This window comes from Heptranchias perlo, chromosome 25, assembly GCF_035084215.1.
Source record: "Heptranchias perlo isolate sHepPer1 chromosome 25, sHepPer1.hap1, whole genome shotgun sequence".
Classification (NCBI taxonomy): domain Eukaryota; kingdom Metazoa; phylum Chordata; class Chondrichthyes; order Hexanchiformes; family Hexanchidae; genus Heptranchias; species Heptranchias perlo.
Genome location: NC_090349.1, coordinates 38,183,794 through 38,199,646, shown reverse-complemented (window position 1 = coordinate 38,199,646; position 15,853 = coordinate 38,183,794). Strand labels below are relative to the sequence as shown.

The 15,853-nt window shown below is 40.6% G+C and overlaps 1 protein-coding gene across 1 annotated transcript in view; it reads right to left on the bottom strand.

The window, feature by feature from the left end:
• The window catches only part of LOC137342404 (seizure 6-like protein), a 199,163-nt gene extending 187,514 nt beyond the window's left edge, over positions 1-11,649 (bottom strand). The window contains exon 1 of the mRNA XM_068006333.1: positions 11,565-11,649. Coding sequence (XP_067862434.1) covers positions 11,565-11,649 — 85 coding nt within the window. The remainder of the gene's footprint in view (positions 1-11,564) is intronic.
• Between the last annotated feature and the right edge of the window lie 4,204 nt (positions 11,650-15,853).

The window sequence follows — 15,853 nt, the reverse complement described above, 5'->3', positions numbered from 1 at the left end:
AAATCATTAAAGACAATTTGTTGTTGTGAGCTTAATTATCTGATGTCTGAAGCCATAAGAATCCTATAGATAGAGTCAACACATTTCAATATAGGACCCTAGTCAAGTAACAAAATGTTCCATAATCATTCACACAGAATATAGTCAGTCCACTGCCTCAATTTACCTAAAAACAGCAGGATAGTCACAAGTCTAATCTGGTCTGTGTAAAGTTTATTTTTTGTTGAACATCTTTTATGTTTTTTTCTTCACATTACCTTGCAGACAGTTTCTCAGGTAATTTAGTTTGACGGGTTAAGTGCCATAGACTGAATTATTTTGACTAATTGTCCCAGGATCAATTCCCAGTTTGTGCTGAGCTAATTGCTCTTAGCCAAGATAGTAACTGAGGTGCTTCATCTGGTCTCAATTCTACTGACCTGGGGTTCGGGAAATCAACCACGATTCCCACTGCTGGCCACGGTCAGCGACTCCTGCTGGAAAGCGTAAATGTAAGAATGTTGGGAGAACAGGGTTGGGCTAAGGTGTGATGGTCTCCATGGCAGAATACTTCTCCAGCTCTGACTGAATAAGTACAACAGTGCAACTAAACCCTGAGCAAGAATCAGCCGAGAACACTGAATCAGAAGGTTGTTGGTTCACACTCCACTATAGACTTGAGAAGATTATCTAGTTAATACTTCAGTGCAGCACTGAGGGAGTGCTGCATTGCTGGACATGCCGTCTTTTGGTTGAGACATCAAACCAAATCCCTGTCTATCCGGTCAAGTGGTCACAAAAGATCCCGTAACACAATTTGAAAAAGAGCAGAGAGATCTCCCAGTGTCCTGGCCAGCATTCCTCCCTCAACCAACACCACCAAAAACTATTTGGTCTTTCATTCACTTGCTGCTTGTGGGACCTTGCTGTGTTTAAATTGGCCAACATGTTTACCTAGGTAACAACCATGACAATCTTCAAATGTAATCCATTGGTTGTAAAGCATTTTGGGATGCCCTGACGATGTGCTAAGACACTATAAAATACGAGTTCTTTCTTCTTTATCTTTAGGAAAGGAGGCAAAGAAATTGTGGTGGGGGTTGGTGTAGGAGACAAATGACACGAAGAAAGGATTAAATGGGCCATGGAACCGCAACTTGTAAACCAATTATTTTGTTCTGTAACTCCTAAATAAACTGGGCCAAGCATAATATATTTTAATTATGTCCGTTTATCAGTATTCCATTGTGTTAGCACATTCAGAACACCCGACAACCCTGGACTGTGGACTGAAAGTGGATGTTTAATTATAAATTAGGTTATTTGAGTGAATTTTTCTTATCATATCAATGATACCTAGAAATGTTAATTTAATGTGATTAAGAGGACTTATGTCTTTCATCATTGCGACTTCATCTTAAAATGGCACCCAGGAAAAAGGCTCAGTAACGCAGTATGTTATCCCGAAGAGCTCAAGACAAGGCAATTCTATTGATTGAAATGTTAGGCTGAATGTCGCATGAATTTTAATTTGAGAGACTGTGGAGTATAATTGACAGCGCACGGGATGATTAAGGCTGTACCCTCTTCCCCCACACTGACTTGACAGAGCATCAGATAGTCAATAGGAAATAAAATACACAGGCTGTACATTTTTTGTAGGGAGTTCAGGGAGTTTTTTTTTTCTTCAGAGTACCTGAAGTTCCATGAAGTCAAGGTGTTGGGGATAGGGCAGCTTGAATTTCACAGAAGTCTTTAAAATCCATGTAAAACATCACTGTGTGATTATCATGTCCCTCTGACTTTTCAGATCTTCCAGGGTTCCATGGAAAAAATGCATTCCATAAAAAAACAACATCTCTATGATGAAGTCAAAAAAAGTTTAATAAAAATTTCAGTTCTGATGAAAGGCCATCAGCTTAAAATGTTAACTCTGCTTCTCTCTGCACAGATGCTGCCCTGACTTGCTGAGTGCTTTTCTGTTTTTATTTCAGATTTCCAGCATCCGCAGGATTTTGCTTTTGTTTAATAAAAAAGTCTCGTCCAGATCCTGCTCAGATTGATACTCTGACTGGTTTAATATCACCTGCCGACACTCACTCCAGGGTATAAGCCTAGTCAGTCAAATCCACCTGACTTACACTGAATTCACCAGCAACCCTCATTATTTCCTTTTCTGATATTGTCTCATCGATCTGCTGACTTATAATAGGGCACAATTCTGTGACAACAGCCAACTTTTGGTGATTGTTCTTCTTGGATGTGGTCGGATGATGAGCATTTTACTCAAGTGTAGACGGAGGGGGCATCACAGCGGAACGCAATCCTGCCCTCACCAGTTGTCCACAAGTGTTCACTTTCCAGCAGGGGTCACTAGACAGCAGTCGAGAATAGGAGCACTGGGTGACTTGAACTATCTCTAGCCCAGGCATACAGAGGCCAAATGTAGCAACGCCTACTGCTGTCGTGGCTGAGATCAGATAAGCTAGCACAGACCTTGTAATGGACTTGGGACTTTCCTGGTCTGAGTGCTAGCAACCGTTTTCTGAAGGCAGTCTGTAAGTAGTACTTTATACCAGTGGTTTTCAAACTTTTTTGCATGAGGGATCTCTTTACAAGTGTTACACTCTGAGGGCCTCTGTCCTGACATTCTCTTTATTAGTACACAGCAACCCAAATAACATGCTAGTAAATCAACAAACACTGAACAATATTGAAACAGATAATGTACTCGTGGGACGTGAAATGCCCAGCCCCAGCTGAACAGAAATCTGATACCCTCGAGGACCCCTGTGGTCCTCTCGCTGACTTCAATTTGAAAATCGATGCTTTATCCATGTGTCTAATTCTTCATTGAAATTAGCTAATGGAGGAAATAAAGGCAACACAGTCAGCAGTGAGTAAATGGGCAGGAAAGATCTGACTGAGTCTGTAAAGACCTGGAAACTGAAAAACACAGAACGCATCAAAGATGGAGGAAGAAACATGTTAATGCTATTTAGAAATGGACTACTTATTTTGTTTTACAGCTTGCCAAAGCTGTAAGTTGTCTTGTCCGCCAATGAGTTGCCTTGCTGAAATATCAAGCCCTTTATGTACCTCACTTTTAGACTTAGTAAGCTTGCCCAGCTCTGAAGAAATGTTCTCTCATCTCTCATCATTTCACTATTCATATTGGTCTCAGTTTTTCTCTTTACACCAACTCCAGAAACCAGACCATGGACTTCCTTTAGATTCACCTACTCTTCCCTTTGCCCCTTATCTCAGTACTATGTGATCTTACTGCTTCCTCTGCTCTTCTCACCTCCTTTTGTTCTTTGTTGTACCCTCTGATTTTCTACTTCATCTCAGCCTCATTAATGCCACTACTTGGATTCACTATCTTGGCCCCAACCTTGTTTTCTCCTGTGGTCTCTTCGTTGAATCAGTCTTGGTCCCTTTTTCACACCCAAATTTACCTCTCAGCCCCAGTCTTCATATCTCTGGCATGTGCACTCTCCAATGACTGGAGTCCTCATAGATGGTGCCCGCTAAATTGCTTTCTCTTAACAATGTCCCCAAACTCCTAGGTAACTAACCACTGTAATATAATGAGGGTAGGCTAATGTGCCATCCATTCACTTTCCTTTCCACTGAGGGGTGTACCTTTGCTCCCCATTGACGAGCCTTTGGCGAAAAATGGCTCTTCCAAAAAAACTACTTGCATTGATTTAGTTTATATAGCGCTTTTATGTAGTAAAACGTCACAAGGCGTTTCACAGGAGCGTTATCAAACATAATTTGACACCGAGCCACATAAGGAGATATTAGGACCGGTGACCAAAAGCTTGGTCAGAGGGGTGGATTTTAAGGAGTGTCTTAAAAGGAGAGAGAGGCAGAGAGGTTTGGGGACGAAATTCCAGAGCTTAGGGCCTAGGCAGCTGAAGGCATGGCTGCCAATGGTGGAGCGATGAAAATCGAGGATCGCAAGAGGCAAGAATTGAAGGAGCGCAGAGATCTCGGGGGTTACAGAGATAGGGAGGGGTGAGGCCATGGAGGGATTTGAAAACAAGGATGAGAATTTTAAAATCAATGGCGTTCCCGGACCGGGAGCCAATGTAGGTCAGCGAGCTCAGGGGTGATGGGTGAACAGGACTTGGTGTGAGTTAGGATACGGGCAGCAGAGTTTTGGATGAGATCATGTTTACGGAGGATGCAAGGTGTGAGGACGGCCAGGAGAGCATTGGAATAATTGAATCTAGAGGTTACAAAGGCATGAAGGAGGGTTTACTCACAATGAAAACTGTAATATATATTACTTGTGAAACAAACCTGCTTCTTTAAATTAATGGACTGTGACAAGTAAATTGTTCTTCTGTGATTTGATATCTCAGTTCCGCAATACCCATAGAATAGAGCAGGATATTGTCGAAGGTTCATTGACTGGTCCTTGTGGCAATCAGGCATCTTTCACACTCATGGATGAATAATGGAAAAGCAAACATCTCAGGCATGGACCTGAATCTATGTCCTAAAGATAAAAGGACCAGTGAACATTTGAAACATCCAACAAAAAAGGACAGATATTCTGGGAAAGTTGTTTAAAAAATTTCAGATTGTAGGAGAATATTTCGGAACTATAGCACTGATCTTAATTTTGCCACATTCATTAAGCATCTTGTGCAAAAAAATAAACATAAAGGTATTCATGGTTTAGGTGACATTGGATAAGGAGACATTTTGACTTCTTCAAAAGGAAAGTGATTATATCCATTTTAAAATATGACATCAGTACATAAAATAAATTGAAATGTGAAGAAATGAATGGACTCAAAGGCTGATTTGAGTACTCTCCTCCCCTCCAAAAATGCATTAGTTTAAGTAATATTTCTTTATGTCTAGCATTTAAATCTATATATGTCTAACATGCATTACAGTTGAATGGCCAGGGTTGTTAGAATTGACTATATGGGATAAATATGTGGGAAGTGTGCGATGGTGAGGCACCACTAATCTGAAATGGGATGAGAGTCATGACTTTCTATAAGAGATCAACAAACATCCAAGAGATTGGGGGCGTTGGGTCTCTATGGCTGATCAAAATAAATGAAATGTTAGTGCATTATGAAAACTGCAATTCATCACTAATTAGAATTTGAATGTTATGTTTCATGGTACTAGCCCTAATCTGCAATCACGAAATATTAAAAAAATCACTGTCAAATTAAAATAAAAAATTTAATTCCAATCCAATAGTAAGGAGTCATCTGACATTTTATAACTAACAATTTACATTTAAATCATTGTGAAAATGGGAGATCTAATAATTTCTAATCGGTTCTTTTCAAAAAAAACCAAAGCCTATAATTTGTGTGTTTGGACTATGTAACTGTTTAATTTTTGATGATGCAACAAATTGTGTTTTGGCAGTTGTTTACTGCAGCTGAGGAAATGACTGTTCATTCAGTTACAGCCCTCTCCACTCCAATTGTTCCAGCAAATAATTATGGGCTTCCTGAGGGCTTCTTGAGTGCAATTATTCATGTACAATTATTCATGTGACAATCATGTGTTTGTGACTAAAAGTCACCGTGGATCTCAACTGGCAGTTACATAATGAAATCTCTTTTTTAAAGCCTGCAATGTAAATGTTTTTTTATTATCCTTTTTTTATTATCCTCCGCAGACTTCTTGAACTGAACGTGCAATGTTACTGTATTGCAGATGATACTACTGTGCGAGTACAAAGTTAATAGCAAGTGGTTTTATTTTTAAAAAATATATCCTTCATTGTTTGGTTATTTTCTATTCTTTGTCAGTAACCCATCCTGTGCAACATTCCCCATCTGACATATCACTTTTTAATCAACTTCTAGAGGTGTGGAGCCCTGGATGCCTCGCTTGGCAATTTGCCTCCCCCCTTCCTAGTAGAAAAGCATGTACTTTCTACCTGGTAATAGGCTGACTGAAATCAGTCATTCATAACCTAAGGAAGGTAAGCAAGCACAGGACCAGAAAAGACTCTGCAGTCCATCTGGCCAGTCCCAAAAGTGAATACCTCTGAATTGGCCACTTTCTCAACCATTTATTCAATTCACCCTGAATTTTTTCCACACAATCTGCTTCTACTGCCTCCTTGGATGGTCGATTCTTCACATTTGCTACCCTCTGAATAAAGTAGAATCTAAACAGTGCACCTTCCCTCCTTAAGCCCATATCCCCTGGTTCTAGAGTTTGTGGCAACCTTGAACATCTTATTGGGGTCAAATCTATCTATCACCTAAGAATCTTGACTATTAAATAGTATCTGCCCTGAGCCTTCTCTTCTCATTCCAGGCTGTGTGTGTGTATGTGTGTGTGTGTGTGTGCGTGACTGTGAGATATCTTCCCTCTCTCTTCCCTTTGTCCTGTTTCTTTTTAGATGCTGTTCAACAATAATATCTTCCAGTTCTGATGAACGGTCCACATCTGAAACATTGACTTGTCTGTTCTCTCCACAGATGCTGCCTGACCTACTGAGTGCTTCCGGCTTTTTCTGTTTTTGTTCCCAGGCTTTTCAACCTCTATTCTTAGCTCCGATGCCTTAAGCTATGTATCATTCTGTTCATCTTTTTCTGCATTGCGTCCAATGTCTGGATATCTTTCATATGGTACAGCAATCAAAATGGTACTCCAAAATGGTCATACCAGTACTGTGTACAGACTCATTATTGCCTCTTGGGATTTGTACTCAATCCCTTTGACTGTACATCCCAAGATCCAGTTAGATTTCCTTACTGCTGTTACACTGTGTTGTTGGGTTCAGTGAGCTAGCCACCAATACTTCCAGGTCCCTCTCATGTGTTGTTACCTGCAGCCTGGAACTATTTATTTTACATTCCTATTGTATATTTTCCTTCCCTAGTTTCATTACCTCATATTTATTCACATTTGCCACTCATCAGTCCTCCTTTCCAACCCATCTAGATCCCTGTGAATTTGATTTCCTTCTTCCCTATTGTTTGACCCCCCCTTCCAGTTTAGTGTGATGTACAAATAACCAGATTTGTTTCTAGCTCCAGCTCCAAATCATTTCCATACGCTGTAAAGAAAGAAGAAAGAACTTGCATTTATATAGCGCCTTTCTCAACTTCAGGACATCCCAAAGCATATTATTGGCAGGGAATTTGTGCAGAGTAAGCTCCCAGAAATAGACATGTGACAATGATCAGTAAATCTGTTTTTGGTGGTGTTGGTTGAGGGACAAATAGAACACAGCAATGGTGCCACTGATCCTTGTGCCAACTCCCTCCCCCTGACCCCCACTAGTGACCCCATGCCATATCTGTAGAGCTCCACTCACAACCACTCTTTGCTTTCTCTGGCTTAATCAATTTTCAGGCCACCTCAGAAGCTTGCCTCCCATCCCATATCTTTCTACCTTGTGGACTAATCACTTGTGCAGCCTTGCAGAATCAAAATAAATCACACGCACAGAATTTCTGTTGTCATTGAAGTCCGGTAAATTTGTTCGGCAAGTCCTCTCTCCCACAAATCCATGCTGACTCCCTTGTACCATACCTACTCAGGTGTTTCATTAGCCCCTCTTTCAAGGGATGAGCAACAAATGTCGGCCTTGCCAGCAACGGTCACATCCTGAGAATTAATTAAAATCAAGATCTTTTCTAATACTTTAGCCAAAACAGCCATGAGGGGATAATTTCAACTTTCCACTAGAGCGTGAAGCTGGCCTTGTGGGTCAGGCACCCATTATAGTCGTCACCTAATATTCCTTTCCATTGATTTCAGTTTCTATTATGGACGGCCAAACTGCAATGTCAGTTTTACACTCAAGCAGCAAGTTGAAAATTACCTCCTAAGCTTTGTGGCCTATAGTTTCCTGGGCTATCCGTGTGCCCCCTTTAAAAGGAAATTACTTTCCAAACCTTGAGCACTACTCTGGCTTCAAATAGTTCCCTAAAGATAGCGCTAAGGACTTGACTGCATTTGCTAGCCATTTCTTTGAATGCCCTTGCATGAAGTCCATCCAAACCTGGTGCCTGGTCTTCCCTTACCTTCCTCAGCCTATCCGTGACCACTTTCTATTTCTTTTAGTACTTCCTCTATCCCTACTTGAATTCCAGCTTCTGTGCTAGGCGGACTGCCGATGGTCTCCTCAATGAACACAGAAAAGAATGTATTTAGTATGTTGGCTACACCTTGGTCACATGACATCATGTCACTTCTGGGATCTTTTAATGGCCCCACCACTTTTTTCACCTGCTTACTTTGAATATATTTATAGAAATGATTGATGTTTCCTTTAATATTCCCTGTTTTCCTAACCTCATTTCCTAATTTAGCTCTTCTGTTCGGTTTCTTAACCTCCTTTGTCTTATTTTTATATTTGTCTCAGTCCTGTAGTTTTATGCTTTAGGAAGAGTCTTTTTTTTTGCCCTTATCCTCTGCATTAATTCCAGGGTAAACATCACAAGCACAAACTTGCAACTTATTGTTCTATTATACAATGTGTTGCAGCTCCAATATGCTACCCCAGATTGTAATTTTTTTTAAATAAAAAAAAACGAAATTTTACCCCATCATTACAATGACGTTTTCGGCCTATAATTCTCTATATACACATGTAAAGAAACAAATAACGTATTCTGACGTTAACGTCCCTTTATGTGCAGCGTGACTCATTTTAATACGTTGTAAAAGTTAAGTCAGGAACATGGGTTTAAAAGCAAAAGCAAGAAATTGCAGTCTTTTCGATCTAAAAGCTGTCTCCATACAAATGGAGTCATGTTATGACAAGAGTAATAATGATTGCCATTCATAGAGGTTGATAATCATTTTACAGTCATAGGTTATTTATAACAAAGACCTTTTCACGTCATGTTATCCAGTTATATGTAAATTTGAATCTCTGTCTAGTCCTAACCTTCTGGATCACCTGAGGGAGAGGTGAGGGACACACCTTTAGCATCTCTTGTGATTAATATTCTTCAAGATGTCAAACAATTTTTAAATAGCTCCCACAAAAGCTTAGTGGACAATTGCAGAAACCTGTGTGATACTGAACCAGTCAGACCAGAAGGTCCCAGATTGGATCTTTAGTTTGTCCTCGCCCTGACAGACTTGCAATCCACATCAGTGACCCCCAGGGTAAAAAAAATCATTCGCCAGGGTTTCCACTGGTGATGATTATCCAGTGATCCCAACTCCCATGTGCAGAGGTCAGGTGAAGACAGCATTGGACTCAGCTCTGATTCTCTCCATGATCCAACAGCCTGCCCACACTCACCGTCTCACCTCATCAATGAAGATTGCCAACTTGGGCAGGGTACTTGAAGGCTACTGGTGCCTAGGGACCATACCCCAGCAAGAGTCAGCATGTTCAGGGTGTGTCTGTGTGTGTGTGTGAGAGTTGGGGAAGGGAGGGGGGGGGGGGGTCGAGGTACACCAAATTAACAAATTTACTCACAGCGGGCCTTAACAGAGCAGAGGACAGTTCATTTACGCAGCTTCAATGAACACTATAGGAGGGGGCGTATTAATACGTGGTATTCATTCGGAAAATAACACATCACAAGAATAGGGTGAGTTGAAGGCTCTTGTCTAATCGCATGATGCATATTGCGTACATTTCCGGCCTCAGACAGCATTGTGATACTTGAGTCACGCTTTATACCTCGTTCAATGACAATTTATTATAAGGCACACTTATATAAGGAATATACAAGATCCCCATACCAGCCGGAATCATTATTTTTTTTTTAAAAAGGACCTGCACTAGAGGGGCGAGTCTGCCACAACATTGTACCCTGTTTAATAACAGGGAAGACTAGTCTGGCGCCGCTTGGTCACGGCTCAGCATGTTCGGAGCTGTCCACGCTTGAGGTGCTGAAACTGATTCGCAAACTCAATCTGTCCGTGGTGCTGAATCACCAAACTTCCACATTTTTTTATCGTGCTTAAAGCATCAGACAATCAGCCACGCAGCTACCAGTTTAACCAAATTAATGATCCTTCTCTAATAGTTTTATTTTTCATTAAAACGGTGAAAGAACATTCCCCTGCAAAATAGAAAAAAAATTTCACGTTCAAAACTATCCTTGGCTACTGTCCAAATGGTAAATTGTTTGATAGAAAGAATCTGTTTTACCAAGCATTATTGCACCACCACAGACAGCATTGCATGCCGCTGCTACAGTGTCCAGTGCTGTAATGATAAACATACACAAAGTGCAGACAATTACTAGAACCTAAAGCGGGAGTATTAAGATTCTGACTGCAATCCAGAGCGGCTTGCGCACTTGGATTATTCTACATCAGGCTAAACTTTATCACCCTTGTAATAAAGTAGATTGCTTTGGTGACCCCACTGATAGGAAAATGGATGTTACACCATTTTTTTCATGCACTTTTTGTCGGACAATGGACAGAATCGAGAAGCAGAAGAAAAGTTGGTCAACAATCGAAACATTTTTCAAGCTAAACCCAACTTGTACACACAATCACTCATATACACCGCCCGGGCGGTATATATGAGTGATTGTGTGTACAAGTTGGGTTTAGCTTGAAAAATTGACCGAAACCTTCATCAATTGCCTCTAAACGTTTAATCAAAACACACACTGGCAGGAAACAGGGCCAAATAAATCTACTGTTAATACATTTGGAGCTTGACAAATGAGTATCCTGACTCCACTGACTAAAGGGAGTCTCAGAGGGTCCCCATACACGGCGCTGTGATCCAACGGTGAAAAATAGTTGCAGGCACCATTAATTGGATGCTGGAGAAATCAGATCCGAGCAAGCGGGGAACTATTCTTCACCAAATCAGGATCATCTTACCCAACAAGCAAACAGAAACAACAGATCCACTCCGATTCACTGATGTAGTGTAACATTTATTTATTTGGGACTATTTAAAGCATGTAGACAAATCAAATTACATGTCTTTATCGTTTCAGTAGGGTTTCTTAGATCAAAACCACCGGAGAAATATCGATTGTGTTTTATAACAGAAATAATTAAATCCGAAAGGTACGTCCTCTTGAGAAGGCTCCTTACGGTTTTTATTGAAGCCTTCAGAGGAAGTTACAGAATTTATGTGTCAGACTATTTAAAGGTTAGCGTTGGTCTTGAGAGAGGAAGTAAAGATTATCATTGAGGAGAGAGGAGGAGCGGTACGTGGGCGGATCGGTCTTTGTCTCTTTTTATCTTTTGTTTTTAAGTGAAATGTTGGAATCCTGAGAGAGAGATGAGGGGAAAACGAGGGGGTGAGAGGGGCGAGGGAGGGAGGGGGGGGGGACTGAAACAAGAAAGGGCAGAAACAAGAGAAAGAGAATAAGAGTCCAGGCAAGCGACGACAACAGAACGTGATTGATACAATGAAATAAAAGCAATTGGAGAAATAAATAACTGGGAGAAGAGATAGAACAATAACACGGATATATATAGAGAGGGAAGATAGGTATAAGAACAGGATAGCACTCCAGTAGACAAAGCTGGTAATTAATTGAGCTAGGAAAAGAGTACAGATTGAAAGAATTTGAGGAATACGTGAGAAAAGGGAGAAGATTTCAAAAAACTGAGTCTATACAACAGAAATATCTTACCTTGCACCTGGGCTTGGATTCCCAACATCAAGAACGCGTGAAGCACCCATAGAACGCGAGAGTTCCCCAATCCGAAAGGCAACATCCTCGGTTCCTTATTTCCAACGGGTCCCTTGTTTTTTTTTTATATATATATATAAAAAAGAGAGAAATCTTCCTTTCTGTGCTAGCTTCTCCCGAAATAACAACAGCGATCACCGACTGCAGCTCACCCTCTCGCTCTCCCCCACTTCTCACTCAAAGCCAGGGTGGCAGATCTTGTTTAGGAAGAGTAGCAGGCAGTCAGAGATCTAAGCCACTTTTCGCATTCTGAAGCGCTGAGGATCGATTCTTTGCGTCACCGCTTTTTTTGGTTGTCAGCTGGAAATTTGGCGGATCGCAGGCTGGCCGGGGGGTTATCTGTGACTCTCTAACGCCGTGTGTCCTTCGGCCGCTTCCCAGCTCATCCTAAACCGTTATCTCAGTCTGTCTTCGGCTAATTGCAAACGTGCGCTTCATGTCAATGGTGAGGCTTGCTGGCGCGTTTAGACAAGGGGTCACCTTTCATTATAAAACCCTTCTACCCCAGACCTCTACGTTGTAAGGAATAAAATGTGTAATTAGTTAACCTGCTGCCATTACTTTCCAAAGGATGCAGCTCGCGTGTCAAGTGTCAAGCGCATAATTTGCAGTTGCCAAAACAACATCAAATAAATCTGGGATTAAAATCGGATCCCTTTCACAAGGATTGGCCCGAGTGCAGATTTTTTCCAATTTGTTTGTAAACATCCTACGCAATGGCCGAAATCTATTAAACCTGCATGTGATCTCATTATCTAAGACTTCACCCTATCACTCCCAAAATAGTTTGCTAAACAATTTTTTTTTCCATAAGGAGGATGCCACTTTAAAAAATATTTTGTCACAACTAAAATTGGGTTTGAGATCATGGCGATTGATGACAATCTAGGATGACAGCTGGCATTGTTTTCGTACGATATTTGTCATTGTATCCAGTAACAGTTCCTCATCCTCTGGGCCACACATACTTCTAGCGTAAAGCCAGGCATTTTTGAAGTGTCAAGGACCTTAGTTTGGAGCCAAGTAGCATATATAATAATTTGATTCCACTTTTATTGTAATACTGGGGCTAGTTTTTGATGCATCCTCCATAATTCCACCCCCCCCTCCTAACTCATGCTATGGTGGGTTTCCAAGGGGACTTGCAGCTCTCCATGACCTCTCTCACATCAACTAACTCATCACAGATTAAGAATCAACCTGCTGCCTTCTGCTCTATATAACAGTTTCGACTCTATGAGTTGGTGCCTTTGCTCACTGGGTCATCAGGGGATCCACACAACATTTTTAGATTTTTATATACATAACAGTTGGCTGGGAGACTGTTGTAAGTCTGCAATGCATTTGCAAGGGGTTTCAATAATGTTAGAAACCACAAGAGAAAAGACCAAGCAACTTTGAATGACATTTCAATCCCTGAAAGGGACACTTCAAGTCATCCATAATTAAATTCAGGGAGAGAGTTCTCTCAGGGGTTATAGAAGCTGGATGTGTCAGACTTTGTTCTTATTTTATCTTAATCTCCAGGTAGGCAATTGCTTCCCTTTTCATTTTTCCTGAGGTAAGCCTACTTTGCTTTTTTATCTCAGCCCTTCCCAAGCACCTTCCTTGGGGAACAATGCTTTTCTCCCAAATTGATTCCTAATATAATGAGCTTGATTGCCAAGATCTATCTTTGCTGGTCACATATTAATATTCACAATTTCATCCACTGGGGAGAGAGAAATATTCCAATGGTATCAGCCTTTCACTATTTCCTATATATATAACTTGCTATTATTCTCTTGGTTGTTCATCTGCGGTGAACAAATCTTGTAAAGAAAGAAAGAAAACTTTTATATTCCGCCTTTCATGACCTCAGGAAATTCCAAAGCACTTCACAGCCAATGGAATATTTTTGAAGTGTAGTCACTGTTGTAATGTAGGACACATGGCATCCAATTTGTGCACATCAAGCTCCCACAAACAGCAATAAAATAAATGACCAGATCATCTGTTTTAGGTGTTAGTTGAGAAATAAATGTTGACCAGGACATTGGGAGAACTCCCTAGCTCTTCTTCCAATAGTGCCATGAAATCTTTTATGACCATCTGAGAGGGCAGATGAGGCCTCGGTTTAACGTCTCATCTGAAAGGCGGCATCTCCGACAGTGCAATACTCCCTCAGTACTGCACTGGAGTATCAGCCCAGATTATGTGCTCAATTCTCTCGAGTGGGCTTGAACTCATGTGTAGATGGGTGTGTGCTATTGTTGACAGCTTGGCTCAGTTCATAGCACTCTTGTCTCCAAGTCAGAAAATTGTGGGTTCGAGTTCCTCTATGGATTTGAGCATACAATTCAGGCTAACATTTTAGTGCAGTACCAAGGGAGTGCTGCATTGTTGGAAGAGTCACCTTTTAGGCGAGATGTTAACTCCACTATTCAAGCGCATGTTAAAGATTACATCCCAATATTCAAAGGTGTTCTGGCCAACATTCATCTGTCATCCAGATTTACTGGTCATTTGCTGTGCCCAAACTGGTTGTCTCACTGCTTACGTAACAATTGTAATTGCACTTCAAAAGTAATTTATTGACTGTGAAATGCTTTGGGATGACCTGAGGACATGAAAAGTACATTATAAATGCAAATTCTCTCTTTCTTACCTGTGGTTGAAATTCAGAAGAAGCTGATTAGATGTTATGCTCCCAGTCCTAAGAATCAATGCTTTAAAAATATTTTACCTAGACGACAGTTATATCCAGTTTTCAATCTCTTTGAAGACTGTTTGATCTAGAAAGGAGAACTCTACAGTTGATACAAAACTTACAATTCATGCTATGCAATAGAAAGCAATGTTGCCCATGAGGACAATGAATGAGAAGAGCCCATTGACATACTGTGATCCTCCTTTCAGAATTAGCACCACTAATGTGTACAAATGAGCTCGTTTTCTTTAGTGAACAGCTCACAGATGTATTCCAATGCTTCAGAAGTTAATTGAACCTCCTGCTAAAGCTTTAAGGATCTGGAACTTCAGGGAACTGAAGAAGAAAATAATTTACACCTTCGGAATGAATCAAATTAGATTCCTAACATGTAGTCCTCCTTATTAGATACAAACTGAAGATAAAAAATCTCACCCAGATACTGGCGACCTTATCATGATTTATCATCAGGGTCTGGTGATCTACACCATGTACCAGCTTAATCTAATGGTGAAACATCAGCCTTTTAAGTTCATCTTAGACAGATGAATTTCAGGAGCCAGTTATACTACAGATACCTTCCGGGCCAGTACCAATGCAGGGTTGACATACACCACTCGCTCCCACATTGCTCTTTGCCCAGTGACAATTGAACTCTGCTCATCTGTGTTTGTATATACATGCAAAGCTCCAGTCACCAGCATCCATATATGACTTAAATTCTAATATTAGGAGAAAGTTGACAGTCTCTTCAGATCATTGGTAATATTTTTTTTTAAAATCAAGTTTTAAACAACTTTTCAAACATGGATTCACACCAGTTGTATTTCTACTTGGAGAATAGCAAATTATTCAGGCAATGTCATCAACAGGGAAAGTGAAAGCTGAGTATTTATTATAAAATATACTATATAGTTCATGGGAGTAATTGTTTTCAGTTAGCACTTTGTCTGTTTTTTTAACAAGTGCCATGTTGAACATCAACAGTCAAGATGCTCATGCAGACAATATATGATGACATCCCTCGAGAGGGTTGATGATTGTCACTTATTAAACTAGTAATTGTTTCACAATCAATGGTTGATTATCATAGCAAAGTGTCATCGGTGGTTTTCAGTTGCATGTCTGGGTCAAATAGAATTTTACTGAAATTAATTCAACTATTTATATAATCAGGAATGGAAGATTACACTATTACCATGAGTCTATGGGTCACAATTTGCTTTGGGTAGAAGCTAAGTGTCCTTCTGGGAGTGATATAGTGTAAGAGTGTAGGTGATTGAGTGATATGTTGTCTCTGTCCATTGCCCGATTGCCACCATCCTTGTTAGACTGTTAGTTTCATTGTAGCAATGTGTCTTGAAGGATATGCAGATAAGGTTAGATGAAGTAGGGTGAGAGGAGGCTCGTGTGGAGCAGAAACACCAGCACAGACTAGTTGGGCCGAATGGCCTGTTTCTGTGCTGTAGATTCAATGTAATTCTATGCAATTCTTATCTGTTCAGTTCATGTACACCGCTCAAAATGACAATAGTTATCA